The sequence below is a fragment of the Eurypyga helias genome, unplaced genomic scaffold, assembly GCF_000690775.1.
Source record: "Eurypyga helias isolate BGI_N326 unplaced genomic scaffold, ASM69077v1 scaffold45481, whole genome shotgun sequence".
Taxonomy (NCBI): Eukaryota; Metazoa; Chordata; class Aves; order Eurypygiformes; family Eurypygidae; genus Eurypyga; species Eurypyga helias.
This window is the reverse complement of record NW_010229745.1, coordinates 15107-43063: the sequence shown is the minus strand read 5'-3', so window position 1 is coordinate 43063 and position 27957 is coordinate 15107. Positions and strand designations below refer to the sequence as shown.

Here is a 27957-nt window from a genome sequence, read left to right as displayed (position 1 = left end):
TCCCAGACAAGCTTGTTATGAAGATCCTGGCAGAACGCCTAAACGCACTGGACTGCGTGACCAATGGTTGGGTGCTTTATGGCTTCCCAAGAGACATAGAGCAGGGGGAACAGCTGCAAGAATCACATATTATTCCAAACAGGTAAGATACAAATTTAGCAATCATGATATTATATAATTTTTAAAAAGTGTTTATGGAAAGGTACAGATTTTATTGACATTGTGTAGGCTTTGGCATCTTATTTATTTATTGCTTCCTTAGCTAGAAAAGGGACTTTGCTCCCGGAGAGTAGGAAATAGAGCCCTGGCCTTACAAATCCTCCAGATGGTCAGACTGTGGGAGGGAGAAGAGGTTTGTTGTTCTGGTTATTTGTGTGAGTTGCCTCTAAAGGCAAACCATAAGAAATGGATTAAAGTTTGGATTATATCAGAAGGTGCATTTTATTTGCAGCAGGAGGGGGGATCTACATCTTCTTTCTTTAGCACTGGCGTAGTATCATGGAAATATATTAGTATTGCGATGAGCTCATTATAAGACGTTTGGATTTTGTGAAATAATTAAAACCAACATGAGAATTATATTTTATCTGAGCTGTAATGAAGTGTTCATGTAATGTAATGTAAGAGAAATGAGCATCAAAAGAGAGCTGTTATGACTGCCAGGCAAATAAAACAGGGTTACTCCTCGCCGCTGGTCCAGAGGTGGTGAGGGTTTGGAACGCTGGTGTACTCATCAAAGCCGAGAGGCTTTTCCGTTCCCCTCCCAGGGGTTCCTGGTTCAGTCCATACCACTGGCTGACACAGTGGCCATTCCAGAGGCATACATTGGAAAGTTGTAGTCTTTGTGCTTCCAGGAGGCTAATTCTTACCGAAAAACTAGTAGTGGAAAAGGAATATTACCCACGTAAGTGTTTAAGCTGGCAAAGTTACTCTCCCTGTGTCTTCTGCGTGGCTGCCCTCAATCCCCTCGCTGCTCCCTGTACAGGGGAAGCTGTAGAAGGGTAAGATTGAGTTGGAGAGGCAAAAGAGGAGGGTGAAAAGGGAGGGAGATAGTCATCCCTTCGAGGCTTAAAGATGAAAGTATATGAAAACAGTGGCAGCTTTATTTATTAAAAGTAAGACATCTTAAACAGGAATCCATTTCATTTAAAAAGAGAGAAAGCATCTTGGAACTTGTGTTAGATTCAGTTAGGTGACATTTCCCATGGATTATTCTCCATGTGCATTTAGAAGGTAGGTCCCGAGTCCCTAAACGTGTATCCGAGTGCCTGAGATAGGTGTGAATGCTCAAGTGTGTGCCATGTGCTCCTTTACAGGACTGAGACCTCATCAAGTGAGGAAGAACAACTCATTATAAAATTGTATCTGTGGAAATTTGGTGCTGATCCGTTTGCTCAGCTTCTGTTTCCTTTAAAGAGCTCTGCACATTCCTGTCTGAGTTAAGAATTTGGTCCCTACTATTTTATACAGGGGTTGAAGTAAGGGACAAAAGTGACATCATGCTACCTGATTGATTTTGAAGCTGGTGTTTGCCATGAAGCTGAAGTAGTAGGTATATAAGGGAGAGAGGGTGATTATAAACAAAAGGACATACTGCAGCATAGGATAGCAGGGCAGTAATTCAGATTCAGTTGTGATGCTAGTTATAAAACACTATCTGCAGAGGTGGTGTTTCTGACATCAGGAGAAAAACCTGATAGAATTATAGCCTTGGAATCAATCTGGGAATAGGATGCAGAAATCTATAAATCAGACACAGAACGATCTACAAAGTCTCATTTTTAGGAGGGCTCTGCTGATGAAATTAGATTAAAATAAATTTACATATATATCAAGTTTATTATTAAAATCTAGTCACATCAGTAAACAAAATTGTTTGTGAAAGAGTATGTTACTCTGTGTTTTGAACTCAAAGTAGACCTCTTTGGCTGATCAGAACACAGAGTTATTGTCTGCTTGTCAAGTCATAAATCTATTCCTTAGACCTAATAAATGGTTAGTGTTCAAATACTATGTTTTATCTGACTCCCACCTCATAAAGCTAGTACACATAATACTAAATTATACAGCATTGAGCAGGATCAGTCTCCTGACTCCTCCATCTTATGGAAAGAAAAACAAACCTGGTAATTGATGGTAGAAAAGAAGGAAAATAAAGTTATTTGAAAACAAACAAAATGGGCTATAAAGTTTGTTAAAATGTAATAATAAAAAAACCTCATACAGCATCAGCCACTGCATCCAAAGAACTGCCCTGGAACAAAAAGGAAAATAATTCATTTTCCACTGAAGGAATAAGGTAGAGGGTTTTCTTTAAATTAGAATTTGCAGCAGAGCAAAGGCTTGCTTACAGACGGGTCCCTGTATCAGACAGAACCTGTCCACTGAAGAACTGCTCCTTCTGTGCTGGGAGAAGACATGTATCGCCCTCTGTGTTCCTCCCTGTGAAGCAGTTACTGCCTAAGTGGACAGGATCCTAATCGTATTGAACTGTGGCAGCCTTTAGGGCAAATAAGAAGCTGAATCTATTAGTGGTCTCTCAGCTATCTAGTAAAAGAATGCCGTTAACCACCTAGTGCCTACAGTACGTGGGAATCCAAATGCAATTACAGGTTGGCATCGGCAGCTCAGAATTACTAAGGCAAAGGACTGCATTCAGCTTCTTGTCCAAATGAGTGTAAATAGGTCTTTTAGCTTTTTTTTTTCTTGTTAATGGTTGAGCAACAACAGAAAATATGTAGTATGGTCATGGATAGCTCTAATATACAGAAACCTCTATTACTATCTAGCGAAATCTCTCTTGTCCCCTTCTGCTCTCTCCCAAACTGACGGTCAGAAGCAGCTTCAGCAGTGTCATCTGTTACGTATCGCTTGTCATTAGCTGCAGCCGGGTCACGACCAGCTGCCTGCTGGTTCCAGGCCAGCTTAAGGCAATCAGCAGTTTAAGGATTCCCTGAGCCAGGGCCTTGGTCATCTGGACAACTGTCTAACAGCCCATTTGCCTTGACTTTAAAGTCTCTTTCAACACGTCGTACTTTTGGCCTCAACCAGATCATATGGAAAGGAGTTTTACTTTTTCTCTGGGTGTCTTATGAAAATACCTCACAGTGGTTTTTCCAGATTCCTTTCATGTACTGAAACACAGTTATAAGCATTCCCTGTTTGTGCTGCCATACCACTCCTGATTTTATAAGCCCCTTGCTGTTCAGTCATCTCTTTCCCAGGAATAGAACCTCGATCTGGTTACCCTTTCCTTTCCCAAAAGTCATTTCACTCTACAGATCATCCTGCACCCTGATCTCTACCTTCTCCATTTCTTCCAGCTGTTTCTTTTCGAAGGTGGGACACCCAGAACCGCATTCACTTTTGAGCGTAGCACTCTGTACTGGAGGTATATGTATTACCATAAACATTATTGATTTTGATCTTAACTCCATTACCCGTAATTGCTGGTATTCTGTTAGATGTTCATGTGATGAATTTTGGAAGAATGTCTCGTGTGTGTGAACTATGGTAACTACATGGTGTGTCTTTCATTGGAAATATACCGAAAAGCCACAAAGTGTTACAAATCTCAATTGGGTGTGTACAAACTCAGCAAGGAGCCAAAAGACCCTTTAACTCAAGATCTCTAGTTAAAATTGTAGCCAGGTTTGTGCAGCGTTCTCCGCAGGCTGATAAAGCAAGCCCTTCCATCTGTGCCAGTGGGCTCTGCTAAGTGTGTCCTGGGATTCCCAGTTCCTCTGTTCCATCATTTTCATTGTTTTTTTTTCCATCTGATCTGAATCCAGGGTCGATTGTTTTACATTTCAGTATTGATTAATTACAGGACAGTACTATGTACAAACAGTACAACAAGTGGACAGACAGAGCTGGGCAGGGATGAACTTGAGGGATGACCTAACAACACAGATATAATACATTTCAAGTACCCATTTTTCCAATATTAAAGGTTTTTCTTTCCCAGCAGAGAAAATAAACAGCACTGGCTTGTCCAGTGGAAGTTTTCCAGCAGTATTTTATTTGGTGTTCAAAACGACGTGGCTGTATCCCTGATTATGTTACCTTTTTACATAATATATTTAGAACAACTCCTTCATCACACTGCTAAGAACCTGTATTCAAACAGTTCAGGGTAATGAAGTTCTAATTTCTAAGGTAGAATCTGTGGATATGTTGAAAAGGGAGAAATCAGAATGGAAAAAATATTCTTTTTTTAACTATTTGGTCTTTGCATGGGGCTTTCATATTTCTGCAGCTGATCCCAGTGTGGATTAGGGATAATAAACAGCCTATTAATGGAGGCCTGAACTAGGAAATGGAGTTTGAATCAGCAGCAAAATTCAATGGCTGGCGAAGGTTAATAACTCCATTACTATCAGCTCTATTTTTTAGCCGTTTGAAGAGCTAGGTGTTAGCCTTATCTTACTCCTCATTAATTGAGCTAATAGAACCCCAGTGACCCTACCATGCTGCCATTATCTGAGAGTTTACCAGACATGGACTGGAATACTTATCACTGAATATGTATTCCTCAGGTTCATTTTTATATTGGAAATATTTTTGTTAAAGATCGGCTGTTTTCAGGTTTCTTTTTGTCTTTTCATTTCCTTGCTGCCTTCTGTAACAGCTACATATTTTGAAATTAAATGTAAATGACTTAATTAAAATCCTATCAAGGAACAAGCTAAGTCCCAAAATAGTTGCATCAAGGAAACATAATAGTGATTGAATTATTCTGACATGGAAAAGTCTTACAGGGCATTTTTAAAACTTTGGCCTAATTTAAATGATGGATATTGTGTATTTATAATAGATGTGTTTTTAATTGATGGCATACAAAAATCTGATGAGTAACAAAGAAGAAATGTTATAATTATCTCTTCCTATTTTCTCCTTATTTTCAGGGGAAAAAAACCCCAAACAAACATAAAAATGATGTGGTAATCAAGGGACTAAATCAGTACAATAAAATTTGCCTGCACCAGGGAGAGAGAGAGAAACAGAAGGAAAAGTCCAAGTGACCTACGTTGGATTTGGCTTAATTTATAAAGAAAGTAGTAAAACTAATGGGCAAACCAATTCTGTTTCAATCATTCTCATTTTTTGTCTCTTACAATTAGGAAGCAGCTTGCTCTTACCAGAGCCATTATATGGTTGCTGGTTTATTGACTGTCGTCTTCACTGATGCTAATTGGTTTCCGTTTTATTATCACTTTGCACATCAGTGCTCCCATCTCAGCTTCACGTGTTCAGACAGACTGACGGGTTGGGTAAAAGCTAAGGGGAAGACAGTGGGAGCTGAAGGGGCAGGATCTCCTTGAGGTCAGCGATATGCTTATGAAACAGAAACATTGGAAAACGTGGTTTAGATGATGAATTCCTATTTGCCTTCCCCACCTCGGTGGAGGTGCTCACCCTCTTAGCTGTGCTGACATTGAGCCCACGCATAGCCGTGCTCCGAGGGAACAGAACACCCTGCCCAAGCGAGAAACATTACTGGGTTTTCCCCAACCAAAATCCATTATGGATTGTGCTCACTGGGCAAAATTTACAGATATTCCTCTCGCTCAGACTGGTGAATGACTCGTCTGCTTCACTATGTCAGTGGGATCCTTTAGTCCATGGTTGCTACCCCTGTAGCCTTTTCCAAGCTACATCAATTCAGTCGTTGTGTCATCTCCTGATGCAAGTGTTTTGAGACTTACCCAGCCCATTGACAAGATTTTAATTAAGTCATTTACCCTTGTTTCCTGACGTGCCTCTACACCAAGAGGCGTAACTGAGCGCTCTGGCGTGGCGGCTCTGTTAAGCAGTCGCACCCACAGGCTGCTTAATAGGGACACCTGATTCTCCACACGTACTGCAAAAAGCTGCACACACCGAGTCTGTTGCCCTGCACAAATCTGACGGAAGCGGCTCCTTGCGCCGATTTCTGAGGAGTTTTCCATTGGTGGAGAATCCTTATTCCCTGTTCTCCCTTTCACCCTTGGTGCGCTCTCTTCCCATAACATAATCCAAATCCAAATAGAAGCTATAGCTTTAAATAATCCATTAGATGGCAAATTAGATGATTACACTAAAAAGATAATGTCACTTCCGCTGCACATTCTGCCTGACCTATATTGGTACCATAAGAGCCTTTCTGTCCCGCGGAAAGGAGTTAATATGCATTTTGAGCCAACTATAGCAAAACATCAAATGCAGTTTTAAAATCCTTCTGTGGGCTTTCTGTAGGATGCTGCATTTGCTGTCACAAGCATCACTTCGTTCTTACTCTGCTCCAGCAAGAACAGGAGGTATATTTGGCTTCAGCTGTGGGAGGCGGGTATTATTTTTAGAAGTTACCTCATACGAGCTCCTTTTGATGGTTGGAGTTCGTTTGGTGAAATCCTGGATACAGCAATTAAGGAGATCTCTGATCTCAGCAAACTTCCTAAGTCTCCGGGACGAGAAAGAAGAAAAACTTCTAAGTCAATATTTTTATTTTTAAAGGACCCAAACCCACATAATCCTTTCATTCCGTTTGCTGCCGAAAGGAGGGATATGTTCCTGCAGTAGCTACTTCCCACAAATGAGGAGATACTAGGAAACCTGGAGACTTTCCATACTGATTGCCCTTATGTTGAAATCTTTTTTCTCAGAAGAAACCATCGCTGTCAAGGTTGCCTTTCTGAACTCAGTACCTAACAGGAGAGAGAAAACATAAAAGCAGTGGAGTCTGGGCTGTTTGTCGTGTCTTTGGCTGTGGTAGCAAGGTTGAGACTGGGCAAACCAAGCCAGCGCCGTCTCTGCCTTCTCCGCAGGGGAACAGATGCAGCCAAACCGAGAGTGTGCGGCGTGACGTTGATGCTTTCAGTGCTGCTTCACCCAGTGCCATAAAGCACCCACAGTTTCAAGGTAGAGCCACTAGCTCCTCCTTGGGCTGCCAGAATTAGAGGCCTGTGTGGCAGCAGGAAGTTGAAGGAGGTGACTTTGAGTAGGTGACATTGGGTGGTATTTGAATCTTGAAGAGTCAAAGAACTTTAAGTGATGTCAAATTCAGCAATACAGGAAACTTTCTGTTGAAATGCTCGGCGGCCGCTCGGGAGGAGCCAGCTAAGTCAGGCAGCGTTTCAGAAGGAGTCGCGAGCCAAGAAGGCCTGATTCGGTTGGCTACGCAGGAGTCCTGTGTCCTTACATGCTCTCAGTCACTTCAGGGCAAAGAACTGTCCCTGCAGGCAAAAACTATTTACTATTTATTTGAGATTGTCTCTAGTTTCTAGAAGAAACTGAAGATTTTTACTGAACCAGCTAGCCAAGTTCTCTCATATTTGCATTGGAAACCTTTCCCGTACTACGCAGGAAGCTGAGGTGAAAAGTGTCCTGTGGTCACTATGGGGAACTTGCACATTTCCATCTTGTCAGGGGAAAATATGTTGTTCTGAGGGGAGAACATCTGAGAATTGCCTGGAGAACCAGGGTTTTAAAGTCCTAGTTCACAATGACAACATCAGGGTACTTGTCTCTACAAATCAACGAAGGTTCTCCAGGACATTCACCTGAGACCCAACTTTTGTTTAAGGAATGAAATGAAAGTCATGGGAAATCAAAATGTTATCATTTAAATAAAAGTCATCTAACCTGTGCTTTTCCCATCTGAGGTCTCTTTGCTTTGGTGACCAAAAGGTGTGAATAAAAACCTAGGAGCATCCCCGAGAGCTCACTGAACCCACAGACCTGGGTTCCTTCGGGTCTCCCAGTTCGCCCTCTGTTCATCTTGGCCTCTGGCTTAGGGTCCAGCCGTATTCAAATGCTGTTTGAGTGCCGTGGCATTGCACCTGAGGTCCCATCCTTCCTGTACCGCTTCTCTTGGGCTGTTTGATCCAGACTCACTGTTAACTCTCAATTTTGCTGAGACTGGGGTGCCGGAAGGGATGCAGCTGCACGCAGTCAGGCGCCATCAGCGATCTCAGCAGAGTAAAATACAACGCGCTTAGTCAATTCTGAATAGTTCTTCAAGGACTAAAGCAGTCACTTTAAACGTTTTACCTTAATTTCCTCAGTAGTTCACATGGAAATACGAACCATTTACATGCAGGTCTGATTTTGTAGGATTTAGGAGGTTCTGTAAGGAAGATACTCAGTACCTGAGGGATGAAAACTTCTAATGTAATGGTGTGGCAACATTTTAATTTGCAATGGTTAAGAACACATACAGATAAACACATACAGACAGAACTGATGAGAGTTTTGCATGTGAGAACTGTGGATGGAGACACTTAGTGCCTGTGAAAGCTGGAAAGGGAGGGCTGTCCTGTGTTGTCAGGTGTCTCACGCTGAGTTGATCTCTTACCATTTACTCCAGCAGCGTGGTAGCACAAGTTGGCAGAATATTAATTCTGAGTAAATGTAGAAAGGTCACCCTTACATCTGTACAGGTTAAAACTGAGTTTATGAAAGTCTGTTACTGCATTTGCTGTCTGATATTGAGAGCACAGGGGCAGTACTGTTAGAGGAACTGCAATACAAGTGTACGTTACCTTTGAACTCCATGATTACTGGAATTCAGGAATTCTGGAGTGAAATCTTCGGACACGTTTACGGCAGCTGTGCTCTGATTTAGTAGTCTCTTTGGATCTGAGACTAATCCCAGAGTAAGCCATTGCTCCAAGCTAGTGTGGCGGGCAAATTGGCCCATAGTGAGAACCACGGGCAAACCAGACATTAGGATTTTTGTGCTTAGATTCTCCAAGCTGAAGATCTGGGAAGACAAGTGCATCAGTCTGTAGCAAATATAATACGGCTTGGGTGATTAGAACTGTCAAGTAATATTGCATATTGAATGGAGACTAGTTTGTCATTACCATGAGGATTAGAAAGTGTAATCTTCATTAAAACACCAGTGGATTTACTGCTGTTTGCCTTGGAACAAGATATTTGCTCAGAATTTTCTAGTAAGTAAATTTAGCAAGTGCAGGGCAATTTAAGAGAGCAAAGCTGAGTACTGTCATAGCTGATTCTGCAGGAAAGCTGTAGGAACAATCCCTGATCTCTGACAGACGCACTGGATCTGATTCCATTGGTCTGGATCACCTGCAGCCACATAAATGTATTAATCACCATCACTTAAATTGACTTCCTTTGGCTCAGGTGTAAGTGCTGACCTGGTGATTTTGTGCTGTGTCAGGATCATGTTTTCTGTCCCTAAATACGTTATGTTTACAAAATCTGGTATTACAGAACTCTGTAAGGCTTGAAATACATTTTGAGTAAGGCTTTTATCCATCCCATGGAGGTTTTTAACGTTATCCTGTCCTGCATGTGCTGTATTCCTCAACTCGGTAAGATCACTACCATTCTTTGCACGTGATGCAAACTATTTTTTGAAAAATTGTCATCTGGTCTTGTTCTGCTATGAATGCTGATTCATATCCCACTGATACGTGCTGAGTGAACGATCCAGAGGACAGTCTGTTCTTTTCATGTAACTGACCAAAGATCAAGGTACAGCAGGTTAAAAAAATAATTGTTTTATTTAATCTCCTAGTAAACGCTGCTACTTTTAGGAACATGATTTAAGCTGATTTTCAGGCCAAGTCTGTAGGAATCCTCCTCACATACTTGCAGTGAAATCAAGGGATCTGTATTGGCCATGAATTTGCTCCAAAGTTAAAGAAAACAAACAAAATAGGTGTCTCAACCCCTTGAGTCCTTTGGACTCTTCAGATGGACATATATTTTTCTTGGCAGTGTTTGAAAACACCGAACTGTCAGGGCAGAGTGGTGGGAATGGCAAACGCCCGTGTTTTCATAACGTTTACTTTCTCCTTTCACAAGTTCCCTGTCCTCACGGAATTCTGACCCAGTTGAACACTTCCCCGTGGATGAGGCTGCATGGCATTAACTGGTACAGGAGCAAGCCCTTAGCTTTCATTCCACCGGTCCAATTATAACCACAGCTGGAAAACTTGCTGCCATCTTTTTGCTAAAAATGTTACTGCCAGTCCATCATACTGAATCCAGGTTTTTATTAACTTGTGTTAATAAATAGCTGAAAGGCATTTTGCTCAGTGATTTTTCTTTAAGGTCCCTTCCAACCCAAACCATTCTGTGATTCTGTGCTTCTATGATTCTATGATTATTAAAGAATTCTTCTATTCCAGTTCTGTAATTCCTATAGTAATTAGCTGTTACTCAGACAAATCATCCAATAAAGCACAGCAAAACCAGGGATGGCAGGAGAGAAGCCTGGACATAATGACAAGGGAGAATGAGGAACAGATTCACTTCTTGAAGTCTCTTCCGTGTCCTTCTTTGGCCGTATGTCTGCATCATGGATAGTTTCCAAATTGTCCCATCTGCAGAAACTTGAGAGTAGCTTCTCGGATTTATTAAGCATCATGTTGGTTTACTGCTGAGTGTAGGAGAGCTCCATGTTCAGGCTGAATATTTGGGTTTAGTTCCTGCCTTGTTGAGCATTTCTCCAGTGGTTCCTGAGTTTCTAATCATGCTGTCTTCCTTCCCACCACCCCTACCTGACCCTGCTATAGATCTCAACTGTTGTTTTACCTTGTTGATGTTTTGTCTATATTTGCTTTAACCAGATGCCCCTCTTTGCATGCAGCACTGGGACTCATCCCCTCTCTCCTATCAACAATAATTAGCCTTGTAAGACTAATGGAAGAAATCGTGTCTAATTACCCTGTTGAAGGCCCAATTATGTTATTAACATTTGTGGGCTATAAGCTAATGATGAGGAGAGCCTCTCATTTGCATAGCATTAAGTTAATTGAGCTGGAAGCTATGGGGTGGATAGCAGTGATGATAGCAGGATTCTGTTACAGAATGGATAATGATGACCGGAGCAGGACAATTCACCTGACAGGTTTATTAATTAACGGCTATCTGATTACCTAAAAGAAATGGCAAGTGGCAGTCCTTCTGAAAGAAGCTGCAGTATTTTTTAATGAAAGATGCTATATCGCTGCTGATATGCTGGGGTGATTTATGGTGATGGCAGTGTAAGCTCTTTACTGGAAGCCTACACAAAAACCTGTTCTGGGTTCCTCCCTGCCCTTGCAGGATTGTGCTGCGAAGGTCTGGGGTTTCTAACTATGCCTGATTCATATGTGGTGCAGGAAGGAGGGCTGTGCCGGTGAATTGTGGGCTTGTGTGAAGTGTGTTTTCAAAATCCTTAATTGTTATGTAATCTGGGAGTTTTGCCCTTATAAGAACCGGAGGATTTGATTTTCTAGAAGGGTTTTATTTTCATTATGGTGTGAGGCAGGATTCTATCTTGTATTAGGGAGAAAATGACTGTAAACGTTCAGTTTTTCACATTTTCCTGGTATGTACAAACTGTGAGTGAAGGTGAGTGCTCTTACCTTCCGCTTATTTCTGGATGCAAACAAAGCTAGGCTTTTAGGGAACAGGAATCTTTTTTTAATTTACTTCAAACAGTTCTAAGACTAAAAATCCATCTTTTTGTTTAGACGTCAGGTTCTGTCTGGTTAATTCCAAACACGTGGTAATTCACAACGGACTCAGGCGGAGTCTTGTTTGAACTATAGTGTCTTCTAGGTGAAAAAAATCACTCCGGTTAAAAGTTGCCTGTGCAGTCAGTCCCAAACTAACCTGCTACCCAGTCAGTCATCATTAGAAACACACACCTCGTTCTGGACGTACCTGAATGTCAGACGGAGCTCCCAGTCAGCAGATCTTTTGGGACTGAAGAGCCCGTTATTAAACCACGCGAACACCAGACCTTACCTAGTGACTGACATACCCCGTTCATCCTGGAGAACCTTTGGCCAGCCTTGTCCCAGGGAAAAAAAAGAGAGCACTACAGATTTTAACCCTTCAGAGGATGACGTTTTATCCATTTAGGTGGCCTGATGACTAGTGTTTCAATAGTAATAGATTGGTGAAGAGTAGAGACCTATAGATAACATACAATGGCCGTTGTTTTGCTGTCGGAGAACTTAGATGCGTGAAATCCCCCCGTGTTCTGCCACTGGCAGTTGTTGAGTGCAAGGGAGCTGGGAGCGTTGCCTTCATCTGATCAGGCAAAGGGGCCAAAATTTTCATTTACTGGATACATACAGACATTCACAAATCACCACGGACACTTTTGGTGAAAAGGAGAAGAGATGAAAAACGAAAATCAAAGATGAAGGAAGCAATCTGGGAGAAGAGCTCCCGCAGCCAGCTGACAGTCAGCTCTGGTTACTGGTTACAGCTGCCAGCAGAGGCCAGACAGCCCCATTACCTCTGACCGAGGGTGGGTCGCTCCGTGTCGCTGCAGATACCACCCAAACCAGCACACTGTGACGTGGAGCGGGTGAGGGAGAAGTGTTGGTGTAACACTTACAAGGAGCATCTCCCATCTCCTTCCAGCACGTGATGGTGCAGAGCCCAATGTCCATAGCCGTGGAGAAATTACCTAAAAAGCTTGTTCAGGAAACCTAACACAATGAATAAGTGCCTTGCCTGGAATTTAAACCCTACATCCTCCAGGTCCTCATTAGCTTTCTGGAATCACTAACCCACCCAACCAGGGTTGGATAGAAATATCTTTACTATACAAATTAGGTTTTGGTTAAGGTGTGCTGTAGTCCGCCACGGTGCCGTGCTGCATAGAACAGACAAACGCAGCATCAAGCCAAGATCTGATAGATCAGGAATTATGTATTTAATTCCGAGTTCTGTGTAGAGTGCTCATAAAAGCTTGATCATGATAGAGGGGCCAATAAACATTTGGGAGCATAAATATTTCTGTAGGCAATGGCTTTGTGAAACATTTAGTTCTTGAGTAATAAGAACAGAGAAAATCAGAAGAGTAGAAACCTCTAGGTAGTAATCTGGTAGGTTATATATGTTGCAATGATAATAATGTTGAGAGAGAACTTTTATGGGACAGGTAGCAGCAAATACATTGAGTCCTGCACTTTTTGCTAATGTTCTCATCTTCATGTGCTTGTCCCACTTGCATCTCTGATGCTCCAAAATCCAAACCTAGAAAAGCAGCGTTAATGAGACCTCGGGGTGCCGAGCTACTCCTCGTTTGGAACAAGGGTGCAAGTCCTCTATGTCTGCCTGAGCGGAGTGTTGTGAGCAGGCAGGGCAAAGCCTTGGAGTCTCAGGCTGTGATCACAGGTTCACTAGAGGAACGGACCAGTGCCTACAGCAGGCTAGGCAGCTTTTGTTGTCAGCGATGGGCTGCCAGGAAAAACACAACTGTGCGAGGTGAAATCCTCACACAGAAAAGATGCGCTCTGTTCTTCTGGAATATCCATCACTTGAGTATTTAGGCATCAGTCCAGCCAGCCAGCACAAGGAGATATATTTTAGAAAAGGGACATATCAGAAAGTATTTTAAATGGCCAAATTGTAGAACAAAACATTCTGACAACACAGCCGGTGCTCTTGTCAGTCTGCAGGCTAGAAAATAAGAAGAGAACCTGTAAGAAAAATAAAAACAACCTAGGAATAGCTAATCAGGTTAGAAACGATGTTTTGGCTGCAAGGATTTTGAGGGCTGTAGAGAAAAATAGAATAAGATTAGAAGATGTTTGTCCATCCTGTATGACAAATGTGGGGGAAGATGTAATCATTTGTTACTTCTCTTTTTTCCTCGGAAAACAGCAGCAGCAATGAGCTGGCAGGCACAGTGAAATGCAGTTAGCAAAAGTAATGGGAGTTGAAAGTTTGACCTTTTGTGATGGAAATTTGATATGAAAAAAGGGTCTTTTGATAATTTCTCTATCCAATCAGATATAGGAGATGTCTTGATCCCGTTTCCTCATTTGCATGCTGACTGATCTCATTTGAAAACCCAATCATTCAGAAATATTGGGACGTCAACAGAAACGTTACAAGCAAGGAGCTGTTTTATCTGAAAGGTCTGCAGGATGTCATCTCTTGTTTTTCACTCCAGTGGCCTGATCTCTTCTTCATGATTCCATGTTTTTATTGGCAGGATAAGTTGAACATACTGAAATGCAAATAGCCCTTTCCGCATTGAACCAAAATATAGGAGTTTTTTTCAGTATGATTGATTGTATCCAGGGCACTTCAAAAGCACCAAAGAAAATATTTGCTGCAGTGCCTCCGATTTCTTGACATTGCCGAGTTCTGACGTTTCCTGTTAGCAGTCATTGGCAGAAAGTGATTCCTGGGCCTCCATCTCACCTCTGCTTGTTCCCCATGTACAGCCCACATCGATTCAGCTCGCTGCTCCTGGGACAGCCCGTGAGGTCATTTAGTTCACCCACAGACACACACCTCGTTGTTATCCCGGGTGCTGAGTGTCGTAAGTGTACTTAATGGATTTTACCGAATTGCAGGTGTGTTTAATCCCACAATGGTATAATTCAGAGCCAACCAAGATCACGTGTTGGCTTTCCACTGTGTGTGTAACTGTCCAGATGATTATCTGGCTAGTCAGATTTCAGACCTAGGCACTGCCTGCTTAGGTGAGTTTAGGATCAACTTTATCTCCCAGACAGTTTAACCTTTCCATTTTCTAGAACAGGCAACCCAATTTCCATTTTACTCAACCGCGCAGCGGGTTAATGGCAGGTTTTCCTGCTGGGTAACTGGTGTCGTTATCTCCTGTTTTGGAGACTACTTATTAAACTGAAATCTTAAGCCAGAGTTCTTGCATTACATAACCCAGAAGCTAGGGACAGGCTAACAATATATAGCAGGTTCTGAATAAAGGAAATTATTTAAAATAATGCTTTTTTTGTTTGTTTTAATACTACCTTTTTGACATCGGGGTCAAGCTGTATGAGAAATCTTTTGTCTTTAGTAACCCAAGGTTATTTTCTCTCACCTGTTTCTCCACTTGGACAACCCCTAGCCTGTTAATCTGAGTGCTGTCCTGGGAAATGGGATGCCCAGCTCCTTTCTGGGGCTTCTTAGGCTTGCTCTGCTTTATAGAAAAAGGTAGGTGTTCACTGAATGTAAGCCTCTTGCCTCCCTGGTGAACACCTGCGTTGGACTGCAAAGATATTCTGCTTTTCTGGTTTGATGTGAAAGAGAGCAACCCAAGAGGAGGGCAGAGATGGATGGTGTAGGTTTAGTGTTGTGGTGCTTGGCTGGGGGATGGTTCGTTACCGGAATGTCTCAGTGAAGCTGGCAGGTTTTGAAGAGCTGTCCTGAGCACCAGCTGTTGGCTGCCCTGACCTAACAAAGCCGAAACTGCTGTGGTTTTGCACAGTTTGCTTCTGGGAGCCCAGCGAACCCTCTTGTTTCTCTGGAGCGGGCAGATTTGGGGAGGGGATTTGGTGCTGGGCACTGTAGGGTGGAGCGTGTGAGGAGAGGCACATAGCCAGGTGACGGCGAGGGCACTGCGCGGGGACTGCTTTCCAAAGCAAATCCTGGGGGGAAGGGGTGCGAGGAAAGGGATCAACCACGTTATAAGCGTTATGTAATAGGACATCTTGAAAATCATTTCGTTGATGTTCGTACAGCACTTGGAAATGCAAAGCTCTGCGTTAGGACAGGAGGCCGAGGTTTACCGCGGTGTTCCTTGGGCGGGTGACGCTGTACGTGACTGGGGATGCACAGAAGTCTGCAGTCTTCATCGCTGAGCTGCAAAAAGAGCGGATTTACCCAGCTTGTTCTTTTCTTGATAGATTTCAGGGTCTAACCGCAGGTTAGTGTGGGTGTTTGTGCTATTTGTCTGATTGTACCTGGTTTCTTCAGGAACACACGTACCTCTCTATATGGGTGGGGATTTCGTTGCTGGAAGAACGTGCCTGTTTCTGACTGAGGACAGGAGTAACTTGACTGATAGGTCTCTTCAAATCAAGAGAACCTCTTTCATCAAATCCTATGGCCTGTCAGCTGGGGAGGAGTGCTTTGTAAAACAGCAGAAATGGTAAATTCCCCCATTCCTTGTGTAATGCGCTGAAGTTGGTATGACGCAGCAGCTCTCCGAATTAGACATCGGGCGTTCTCCCAGCTGGGAAATCAACCTCCTTCATCCCTCGCATATTCCAGGATATCCATCCATGCAAGTTAAACCACGATGTGTTATTCTGGATAACCACAGCGATCTACCTCCACCCTGATGGATTCTTTTAAATATCCTTCCTCCCCGCCACCTCCTTCTGCTCCTCAGTGTGTTAGGAAAAAAAAAAAAAATAAAGCAGTTCAGCGTACCAATATTTTCTCTGCGCTGAAGTCAGCATAGAATATTAGTGTCCAAAAAGTTGTAAAACAAAAGACTATCATATGTTGCACCTTTTAATCATGTAATTGCTGAGTGACATTTAACTCTGAGGCTTTAAGTTACTCCTTTGTCAGCCAGCCTTCTCCTCCTGCCCCTCTCATTCCTCCCTCCTCCCGAAGCAACCTGCTTCTGCAGAGTAGTGCTTTAACTACACTGAAGTTTGGCTGGGCTTCTACATATTACAGCAGCAACACGAAAGCAAACAATTGAAGTATTTGAGAACAATGAAATATGTATGGCTATCTGTGACAGCCCTATAAAGCAGAGCAATTAGCCGCGTAATCCGAGAAAGCCAAAGCCACCGGCAGCCCACGGTTCCCTATTAGTTAAATGCTTTTTGTACGTCCTCATCCCATCAAATCAACTAACACTTCCTTTAATTGGTTCATGAATTATACAGCTTGGCTGCATTATAATTTAATCACCAGTAAACATTCCTGGGGCCTGCTGTAAAGTGTATAGCGCTCATTAATTCCTTAATTTCAGCAGATGGAAGGGGAGATCGGATGAACGGTGGCAGTACAGAGCGCCTTGGGCAATGGAAGAAGGAAAAAAAGGTGGGGGGCCGTTTAGGTTTTTTAAGGGCTGTCAGAAACTCAATCTGTGAGCTGTCAGCAGCTTGGACCCGTTTCCCCCCGCCTCCCCCTGCCTTCACCCCACCTACTGCTGCAAGTGACTGACGGATTCATATGGAGGCTTGTCAACCCGTCTTTAAACATCAAGCCAGCGGGTAAACCAAGCCCAATGTAAATTAATTCTTGTCTTACGGGCCCCCCTTTCTCTGTCCCCATGAATATTTCATGGCGGGCAGCATAAATATTAATTCTAATAGCTCTGCACAGTGGTTATTATTTCTGTTTTATGACAAATATTCATAAAATATTCAGGACCCTTTTTTAGAACATTTACACACTTGATTGTGAAATTTTCCAGCTTCCTGGGGACACAGTAAACATATTGGGGTTCTCTTGATGGACTTTTTTCTCTCTTAATTAATACTACGCCACATTAATATTTAATCAGATTTAGTTTTCTTTTCCCCAGAAGTGAACCCTATTACATTTGAGGATTTATTTGACAGTGTTTAAACAGGGAATTTTTATTCCCTATTATGAAATCGGTTTCCTTTGACACATATATAAAATGACACATTATAATCCATTCTTTTATTCCCTCCCCTTGCCCCCAAATCATACACTTTTTTTGGTGTCAGTTCTTTTTATTTATTTTATTTTATATACCAAATATTCTGCCAACAACAAAAGTTAGTGTTTAAATGCTGGGGGCAGGGGGGAGTTCAATGTAGCGTTTTATAGGAACACTTAAGATTAAACGTCATTTACCACACATTGGATTCCACTTATTTAATGAGGAAGAGGAGTAGAGGCTTCCCTGTTAGGAGCGGGAGGTACAGAGCAAAGCTGCAGACGGGTAGCAAAAGCGTCAGTTCTGCTACGAGTTTGCTAGTGCTTAACCCCGGAGTTCTTGCTCCACTCAAGATTTGCTTTGCAGAATCTAATTATTGCAGGGGAGGGTTGCAGGCATCTAAGGAAAGAGGACTGCGTTTGGGGAAGCGGGTTCAGGTTCCTGACCTCGGGCCTTTGGGGCTGCAGAGGCTTTCGATTCTCTGAGACCGAGCTGGATTAACCTTGCGGAGAGTGGAAAGCACGCCAGCCGCGTTACTCTGAAGCAGTGCTGGCTGCCATCTTACTCTGTGATTCATAAAGCACCGCTGGAGCGAACTCCAGGGGGAATGCAAAGATGCTGGAATAACAGCTGAGAGTAAGGAGGAGGCCAAGAATAAGAATGAGGGGAGAAATGTAAAGCAGGTTTGAATGGAGGTACCAATGCATCTCCCGCTTACTGCATGTGGGAAGAGTTAATACTGCCTTCTGAAAAGCAGCTTTAAAAATGCACTGAAGCCCCAGTCTGAGAACATTGGCTGTGTGGCCGGGTGCCTTCCGCTGTGCTTACGTACCATTTACACAGCCGGCAGCTCGTCACACCACTGTCGCGTGGAATGGCTCTTGCTGCCAAAAGGCCCGGGGTTCTTCGCTGGTGTAAATCTGCGTGATGCCAGCGGAGCTGCTTTGCTTTATCCCAGCTTGAGATCCTACCCGTTGTCCCGTAGAACACGCCAACCGTGCTACCCGGCAGGTGCCTGGTGTGGCACCCGCTGAGACGCTGCTGAGGTACCAGGCTGGTGGGGTGGGATGCGGGAAGGACCCTGCTGCCCGGGCCGTCGGAGGCTGGGCACGTGTACCTGGGGGCTGGAAAACATCTAACAGAGTCATTACTCTGCGCTGTTGGTGAAGGGAAAGAACATCTGCAGCTACCAAGGACATTGTTCATCTCGCTCCCCTGGCCAGAAGCCATGTCCTGGGAATAGTGCCCCACTTAGCTGCCTTTTGTAGTTATTGGACAGAAATGCATCCATTTGAAAAGAAAGATCCAGTGTCTGGAAATAGCTTGTTATCACATGAATCATGATAGGAGCTCAATGAGCAAAACACTTGTGCCAATTAACCTGTGGTTTAGTGTTAATGCAGTGTATTTTCCCTTATGGCCAAAACCTAGAGGGTGAATTTACTTCCCAAAATAGAATCAAGCATCTTTCATCAGAAGATATCCCAGAATTTGAAAGACATCAGTGAATAAAATCTCCCAACAGCTCCTACCATAAATAAGAGATAAGGATCATTTCATCCAATGCAGAGACATGGAGCGGCAGTATTTAGGGTAGGAAGTACACTAGATCCATATCCAGTCAGCAGTGCAGCCTTGGAAGATCATCTGTAGTCGGGTTACCTGCGGGCAAAATTCCCGTGGGTTTATAGCTGCTTTGAGAGAAGCCTGGATGAGACAGGGAAAAGGTAGATGGGATCTATGTAACCGGTTTAATTTTTAAGAGGGAATTTGGGGATGCAGAATGTAATTATGGACATATAAAGTGCTCAGGATCCTGTGGCTGGGCTCCTAGTTCTCAAGAAGAGCCTTGGCCAAGGTTTCAGATTCAAGGTGTCTCTGGAGGAGGGGGAGCATTCTGTAGGGGAACTGAGGGATCCAAGTCAGGTGTCTCTGGCTAGAAAGTCAATAAAGGTAACCTGGGGTTTAGCTGGGATTGTCACTTGGATTCAACTTGATTTGCCATATTATGGTGATAATTCGGTGGTGCCACCCAACAAAAAGACCTTTTTGCAATGCAGATTTTTCTTGTGCCTTGGCCAAGCCTGCCATCCCTCCCCTGTCTGGCTTGTGGTCCCTGTATGACCCAGAAGTTTGTATAGTTTTATGCATTTTTGGAAGCTTTTAAAACTAAAAACCATGGTCCAGTTTTAACGCTGGGTCTTGCAGTGTCGCTGAACTCGGGGTGGTTGCTGGAGGTGGTCCTTGTCTCTCTGCCAGTTCAGTCCATAATGTCCCCCCAGGCTCTTCCAGCCTTTTGTGAGAACTGTGTTATTTCCTTCTCCGCCTGCTTTGGCTTGGGATTGGGATCCGAAGGGAGGAGCTTGCATTTGTGCCAGTGATCACAGAAGGATTTTACCTGTGGTAGCCTTTCAGAGAGCTACTGCCTCCAGACCCTCCAACGGCCTCATCTCTTCTTCAGCTTTACATCTCAATTACAAACCTTGTAGCCATTGCATGGCCAGAACCGAGGCCTCCAGGAGGGTTATTTTCCATGGGGAATTGTGCCACAGCATCAGATAACACTGTATTGATATCTCCATGTTGTTCTGTGCCTTGTGAAAGGCTCAATTTTTTACTCTTGAATTTGACGTTTTCTATTTGCCTGCCTGGAAAGGAGGGAAACTTTGTGTCCCTTCCACTCTTTCTCCTTCCTCAACTCCTTCTCTCTCTTTCCTGTTCTCTCTTGCTCTAATTCAGCTGGGTTCTGTCAAAGTTCTGCCAGCAAAGTTTGCTGTAACTCTGAGATCACACAGGCATCTGATCTTCGCATTCTTTTTTTCTTTTAAAGCAGACTGATGTGGTACGTTGTAAACTGCCAGGAGCACTTGCTAATTTAGTAGTTAATGACAGTCACCGAGAGTGTTTTTCTTGCCCCTGGAGAGGTTTTAGACACAGCTGGGGTAGATTTGCCACTATCAATTATGCACAATTTTAAACAAGAATTGGCCAGCGGGGGCCTCTTTTTTTTTGCAGAATGCAGAGCGTGAAGAATGGGAATATGGCAGCTGGTACCTGCCTACGAGGGAGAAGATATATAGGAGTCAAGAAAATAAGGGAAAGATTAATAGCTTACTATTTTTAAAGTTGCAGTTTCAACTCAAAAGTCTAAATGCTACATTAAAAGTGGCCCAGCATTTGTTGTTGGGGTTTTTTTTTGTTAATTCAAGCATCCTAACTTTATTGCAAGGCTTGATCTGGCCCTGGGATAGCCACAAGCCAGTCAGTAGTCTGTGTTTGTAAAAGCCAGCTAGGGAGTCAGGATTCTGTCTCAGATGGCACACTGCATCACTTTTCATCCTCAATGAAAACAAGGTATGGATTCAATTAGATTTAATGGTATAGGTCAAGTTTCACAGACAATAATTTTACAAAAAGGGCCTGGCTTTGGGCTCCCCTCCACCAATGTCAATCCAGAGCAACTCCAGGTAATGGGAAATGCCAAGGGTAAGAATCTGACCTGAGTAAATAGCTCAGGTCTAGAACAGTCAACACCTGGACCCATCTAGGTCAGCCCTATAAACCAGCTGTGTTTAAATTACAGGACCACAACCCATGGAAGGGCACGGCTTACAGGCAGAGCTTTGGTTCTATTGAGCTGGGGAGGGAGCTTGCCCGGCCGCGGAGCTCTCCTGGGAGGTGACTGCCAGTACGTACGCAGGAGGAGCGAGCGTCAGCCCCTAGCTCAGTGGTACCAGAACTCAGGCACGTGGGACTTGCTTCTCTTACGGCAACACTTGTCGGTTTTCATCGTAGGTGCATTATATCCACAGAAGAAGAAAACCCCTCCTGAGGAAAGCTCTGAGCACTATCAACTGTTAATAACTTGGGTTAACTAGGTTGGTTGCCGTCTGGAACAAATGCCATTCAGGACTAAAGAATGCTGTGCGTAGGTCAAAAACCCTTCTTCACTTGCGGTATGGTTGAGACTCATTTTTTCCAAAAACACTGTCTCACGTTCAGGCGTGAATTAAAACTTCTGCCACCTATACCTTCACCTTCTCCTCTCTCCGTTTGCGAAGGGATGCCATCGGGACGCCCTGGTGACCTCTGGGATCTTAGATGATGCTGTCTGAACAGGCAGAAGCCAGAAGTGGTTGGAATACCCTTTTGGAATGCCAGATGGCTGGTAGGCAGACGGCGTTATATTCCAGCTGTTAGAGGCCTTATATATTTCATCGTCATCCAAAAGCGACTGGTTCTCATTTGACTGGGTACACAGCGAAGGTGTCATCAGCATTATTAATTTGTGGGAATTTAATCTCTCTAATGTCTCTGAAAGCTGTAGTCGATTCGATAAGTGATGTCAAGTACAGTGAGGAAGAAGTAGGATTCTGACACGAGATTCTTTTTTTCCTTTTAACATTTGTGTTCACGGTTTTATTATCTGTGAAAGCTGGCTGACAGGACCGGACCTTCTTCACATCCCTCTCCTGGGGGAGAGAACAAAGGAGAGAGGACAGAGCTTTGCTTACGAATCACTTGGCTTCAGTCCCGTGTCTAGCAGCAGCGCGGCAGCTCGGTGGCAGTTACGGGGACATTTGTCTTCAGAGACCTGGGCTGAGAGGCTCTACCGAGTGCCACCCCACAGAGCACCCATTTAACTGGACGCCGATGGTTTTTGGTTGCCGACAGGTGGGTGCTGAGCCCGTGATGCAGGAGTGAGGAGTGCTGGTGCACCTCTGCCCTTGCCGTGCGCTCCTCGCCTGGCTGCCGAGGGACGTTGCTCGCCTGTAGCGAGCTGCCCTCACGGCTTGCCAGCTCGGGAGGAGAAGCTGCGCTAGATGCTCATCTAGCAGTATATTGTAGTGTACTTTGATATGAGGCTGTGTTTCCTCGCCTCCCTGTCTACCCGTTCTGATGACATCTGTTTCATATTCCCCCGTGATAGGAGCTGTGACACGTTACAACACACAAAGCCTGGCTGATTCCTAAAGCGAGCTTTATTGGGGATCCGTTTATGTGAAAAAAGTTACACTTGGGATGTGAAAGGGGCCAAGCTCTGCTCGGAGCTTAATCCAGTACTTGTAGGGAGTTGTTCCAGCTACTGCTGTAAGTGCTGGGTCAAGGCCGTGGATGCAGCTCTCCATCTCAGGGGCATTTCCAAGAGAAATCCAACAAAGACGTTCATGGACCGTTGGAAGGTCAGGTTTGTGATGTGGTCAGTGGTAGTAGCCTGAGAGAGGGACGCGGGTGAAACGTTGCGCAGAAATGCCTCGAGGAGCTGGCGGAGGTGTGCCGTCACCCAAGGCTAACCCTCACCGCGAGGCAGCGGGCTTTACCCGGTGAGTCAGCCTCCGGCGGCTGCATAACAGACTGCGGTATGTCTCTCCTTCACAGCGATAATAAAGCTTTTTAATTGGAAGCATTTTAAGTCTAGACAGTAGTTCTGTCAGTGGTATTCCCCTTCATCTTTTTTTTTTTTTTGGTGCTTCTGAACGATTTTAAAGTGACAGCCCTGGGGAACGATGTTTTATCTCCAGGCAGGGCAGGTATGGCAGGGCGAGGCATCCCGCCCTCCACTGGCAGGACCACTGGAGTGGGAGTCGGTGCTGTTGTGTAGTGCGTTCCGCGTGTGCCGTTGTACACAAACACCCACGTTAGCAGGGATGTCTGTACTCTCCCACATCCTCCCCCTACACTCTTCTTTAATGGTGACACCAGACGGGATAATAAGAAGCATCTTGTATGAAAAAGAAGGGAGTCTCAGACAGGGCTTTCAGAGTTCATTTTGTTGGCAGCTTTTTAAGTGGAGTTTTTTAGGCTCTTCCGTTTCAAATACCCTAATAGTTTTTGAGTTAGTAACTATGAATCACGACAAGCTTTCTTGCTCTGCCAGGTTATAATCCTTTAGTGGGTTTGTTTATTTCAGAATATAATAGGAAGCCACATCAATTATCATGACTGTATAAATGTTGTTCCTCTCTACTAGAATATTCATCTTGAGACATATCATCAGATGTTACCTGTTCTGACAATCACGTTTTTGTGCCATTGTTGGGCAACAGAAACAAAGAAAAAACAAAATGTTGAGAGTGTAAGGGATAAAAGAGTGTTGAAACTGTTGTTCTTTTCCTGTCTTTGGAATCTCCGAGATCTTGAATGTTTTATTCCTGGCTGTTATTTTGTTACCACAGTGTGAATAGAAGTCATTATCTGTAAACATTTGAAAAGAGAGATGATTTTCATAACTTTAAATCCTACAAAGGATTCTAGTAATCTGCTATGTGCATGCCAAGGTAAAGCTCAGCCTTTCATCTGGTCTGATCCCACCCAGTCAGTGTAAAATGTTCCTTTGGTGAATGTCTAAAGCCTACAGTATCTATTGTGAGAAGCAGACAAAAATGAAAATAGGAAGCCTGGCCTTGAAGGCAGCAGCAGGAGAAGGTGTATTATAAAGAAAGATTTATTTACAGCCTTCAGGCTGTGCTCAGTTGGTAAAAGTCTGTATTTTCATGTGTTTTCAAAGGAAGGCTTGTTATTTTGTTCTGAATTAATCACTGAATGTGTTCGTTGTCCAGATCTGCTTTAGTCCTCTATTGCAGTGGTCTCTTCCAGTGGCGGGGGCACAGGGGACTCACACCTGCTCATTCTCAGCAGTTTGTCAAGAATTTTCTGCTGAAGAGCTTTTGAACTCGAAGACAAAATTAACAGAACCATTATAATGAACTGAATGCCAGGGAGGAGTCCGTGTGAGGTGGGCACAACATCTCAAGTTTACATGCAACACTGCAATGTGACTGGGGCCCGCAGTGGTGTACGTTGTTCTCTGGTTCTGCCCCCTTGGTTCAGACCAGGGCTTCTGCGTAACCTCTACGACATGAGCTGGCGAGTCCCACTCCACCCTCTGGTGAAAAGCCGTTCGTGGCATGGAACCCACACCACTGATGCTGAGGGTCTGACTTTAAGATGCTGAGCAGCTGTGTCTTGTTCTGACTCAATGGGAATTGTAGATTTTGATCTTAAAATCAAGCATTAATATTTCCTCTCGAGCAGTCTCAACAGCAAGGCTGGTTGTGAAGTGGGTTATGCCCCACTGAGCTGCCTCCCTGCCCTGGCGCTGTTCTCTGCAGGTGAATGCTAATGGAGGGGATGGGGAACTGTCAGCATCCTGACGTGGTGCACTTTAAGTCTCACTACTCATTCGGCTTTCAAGGATGCAGGACAGGAGTGGGAGACAGGAGGGCTCACGCTGTGGGGCGCTGTGGGCAAGGGCAGAAGAAGGGGCAGTGGACTAAAACAGCAAGAGGCCAATCCCTTTCATGGGCGCCGAGTAGTGCAGCGCTGTTATTAGGGAAGGATGCACGATACTGGCAGACAAGCTCTTTCTGTCCTTGACAGGAACAGAGCAATTTCTTAGTTACCTTTTGGAGAATGTCGCTGTGATGGTATTTGCTAGTTGGGTTGAGTAGCTGGATCCAGAGGAAGTCCAGAGGTATCTGCTGGATTGTGAGCGAGCTGTGGCAGACTGAAGGCAGCTCCAACGGCGTTTCGGACACTGGTGCCGACGCTGTATCGTCCGTTGAGCTCTATCAGCACACACAGCACCACACGTTCTGCGTGTCAAAGAGCTCCTGCCTTGAGCTTGGAGACTCAAGGAGATATGAGGGGAACCAGAGAGGTCCTGTGCTTATGCTAATGTTTCCTGATGCCCCAGGTACTGTCACTTCCACGTTTGTGTGCGCCGTCCGTTTGGTAAGGATTAACTCATACTCTGAAGGTCACAAGTGATGTTCTCGCAATGTTAATGCACTGCATTGTTGTGTTCTCCATAGGGTATTCTTCTTTACTCTCCCCTATGAATCCATCATGGAACGACTGTCTCAACGGAGGACTGATCCTGTCACCGGGGAAAGGTTAGCGCTCATGTCTGATGTTTAACATCTTTCAGGACTGTCAGTGAGATGAAAGCACCAGGTAGACCGTAGAAATCTAAGGAAACTCAGGAATACTGTACCCTTGCTTAGGGATTCCTTAGAAGAGAAGCTAAAACTTTCATAGCCGCTGGCGTACCGACCCACCTACCTGCTGCGGCAAGCACCTCTTCTCAGGAAAGGACATTTTGAAATCCTGGAGCCAGAAATCTCCGGTAGCAAGTAGCTCAGGTCCAAGATTTTAATGGCGACTAAATTGCTTGGCAAAATATCGCTGAGGGAAGATGCCTGAATCCTGGCCTAAATGCAGGTGGTTTTCAGACATTCCCATGGGAATTTTGAAGGCTTCCCAGCCAGGAAGATGGAAAACTTGTTGTCTTTTACTTCCCCCGCTCCTTTGATGGTTCTGTCTGCTGTGAGGTATTAATACATTTCCTGCTCAGCAGAGCAAACCTGTCTGAGTCACCGGGTCACTAGCACTGAGCTCTCAAAAGTGGCCGTTGATCTCACTGGCAGTCACTCCTTTCACCCGTAACCGCCCGGTTTGCTGTCCTCTCCATCCTTGATTTTTGGGGATCAATGAAATATCTTCCTAAATACCTGCTGGAATTGGTGCTGGATTTGCAGCTTTCACTTGTGCTCTGGTTTTATGATTCCCTTAAATTTTAAATTTTAAACCACGTTTTTACTTTCCTATTGGTTAAATGCATCCTGTTGAATCAGAGACAAGTACTGAACCCTTAAAGATTAAGGCCATAAATACTGGATTTGTGCCAGAGTGGTGCACGACTACTCAGACATCTCACTCGAGGTGCAACATTAACTTCTGACAGCCACAGTGATTTGCTGTAACTGGTCTCTTTGTTTCAGCAATAAGTGATGCAGCTGTTCAGAAGAAATGAACAGTACGAAGCAAATCATTCACACATCTTTGCATTTCTTATCATTAGGATTAGCCTGTTCAGTGTCTGCTCCAGTTAACGCGCTTCCTTCTTCCAAACTCTGGGTTTCATTCCTTCCAAATTCATTGTGAAATGAATTGGTTTAGATGCTGTATCTAATCCTCAGCATTATGATAAACCTACAGTGCAGTGGAGAGGGTGGCCTTCAGCTGTGCTCTAAGTAATCCTAATGTGGATTGAATCCTGCATCCACATCATTGTACCAGCTGGAGCTGCCATGTAATTCCATGCGGGGACATGGAGACTCTGCTTCTCTCCTCGGTGTTGCATCTATCCCAACAGTATGAGAAAATTTGGCTGTAGGGGAAGAGGGATAAACTGGTTTTGTGTTAGGGCATAGGATACACTCACTCAGAAGTAGAATCACCATGGCAGAAAACTTAAATGCATGTTTGCAAAAGAGCTTTTAGCAATTGTTGGGAACCTTTGTCAATGCAGAACCTGCAACTGTGAATTCAGGGAATCCAAATTCTGGCGTTTTAGAAATTAGAGATAACCAAAACCTACCCCAGAGTGAATTAATCTCTTTTTATCTTCAGCTACTATAAAGAGATGTTAGCAATTATATTCTACCTGGTGTCTGCTCAGGAACAGAGACCAAGGTGGAGTACCTGTGTCTTCCTAACTTCTTCCAGTCATCTTTAGCACTACCAGTATTAATCCTGCTGGTAGTGGCTTACCAAGAGCCAGCATACCTGTCTTTGGAGCTTGAGCTTGCAGTGATTTGGAGATTGTGTCCAGCGAGGGTTGTGCCTCCGCTGCCCCTCTCCCGCTTGCTGGAAGCACTCAGCCACATGCCTGCTACGAGGAATGCTTTCGGAATGTGGTGTTGGTGATCCCAGCCCTGGTGCTACACTTGGGAATCTCGTCAGGGAAGTCCCCAGTGTCCGAGAGCCTTAAACACGTGTTAAGTTACAGGCCCTCCCGCAAGGCCTGGGCGCAGGGCTGAGCAGGCTCGCGGGTTCAGTGCACAGAAACACCCCAAGCTGGGCAGTTTTTTCCTGCCTGATGTCCAGCATCAGCGTGTGAACCAGAGCTAAGGTTCTAACAGGTGCTGAGGGTTAACGCTGGGCTTTTTAGATGCTTTTTTTCAAGGCAGGAATCAAAGGTTTACAAGTAAAATGTGTTACCTTGGGATTGGATCTGGAACAGATCTGGAAATGCTTCTGAACCTGGAGCACGTGGTAGGGACTTGTCCACCCCTTGTGTGCGGTATGTACGCACAAGCAGCACTCTCCATGTCACCTCAGGAGGAACTCTTGGCTTTTGAGTGTCCAGGAACCTTGAGAGCAGCAATGACAGGTCACTTGCCCTGACATTTCTAGTCATGGTTTTGAAACCCCAGCCTAGAGTAGAAAGAGGCACTTCCAAGGAACAGGGGGAGGCAAAACCATGGAGTATCTTAGCAAACGGCCACTGTGTCCTCAACTTGAGCTGAAGCCGTGGCATTTGTATCTCATCTCCAGATACCACACTTCCTTCAGACCAGCACCCACACCAGAGATCCAAGCCCGGCTCAGGCAGAACCCTAGAGACAAGGAAGAAAATATCGAGAAGCGCGTGGAGAACTATTACAGGAACATCAAGGAACTGGAGGAATTTTATGAAGATGCCTTTTATGTCAATGCTGACCAAGACCCTCACGTTGTCTTTGAGTTTATAGAAAGCTGTATCATTAAGCCCCTCCCATGCAAAAAACTGAAAAGCTTGTAGT

The 27957-nt window shown here is 44.3% G+C and overlaps 1 protein-coding gene across 1 annotated transcript; it reads left to right on the top strand.

The window, feature by feature from the left end:
• On the top strand, positions 1 to 27956 carry AK8 (adenylate kinase 8; the record flags this gene model as incomplete). Its single annotated transcript, XM_010160505.1, has 3 exons — positions 1 to 142; positions 25183 to 25263; positions 27710 to 27956. Coding segments are annotated over 3 exons (470 nt in total), but the record flags the coding sequence as incomplete, so codon positions are not given.
• Position 27957: the final 1 nt, after the last annotated feature.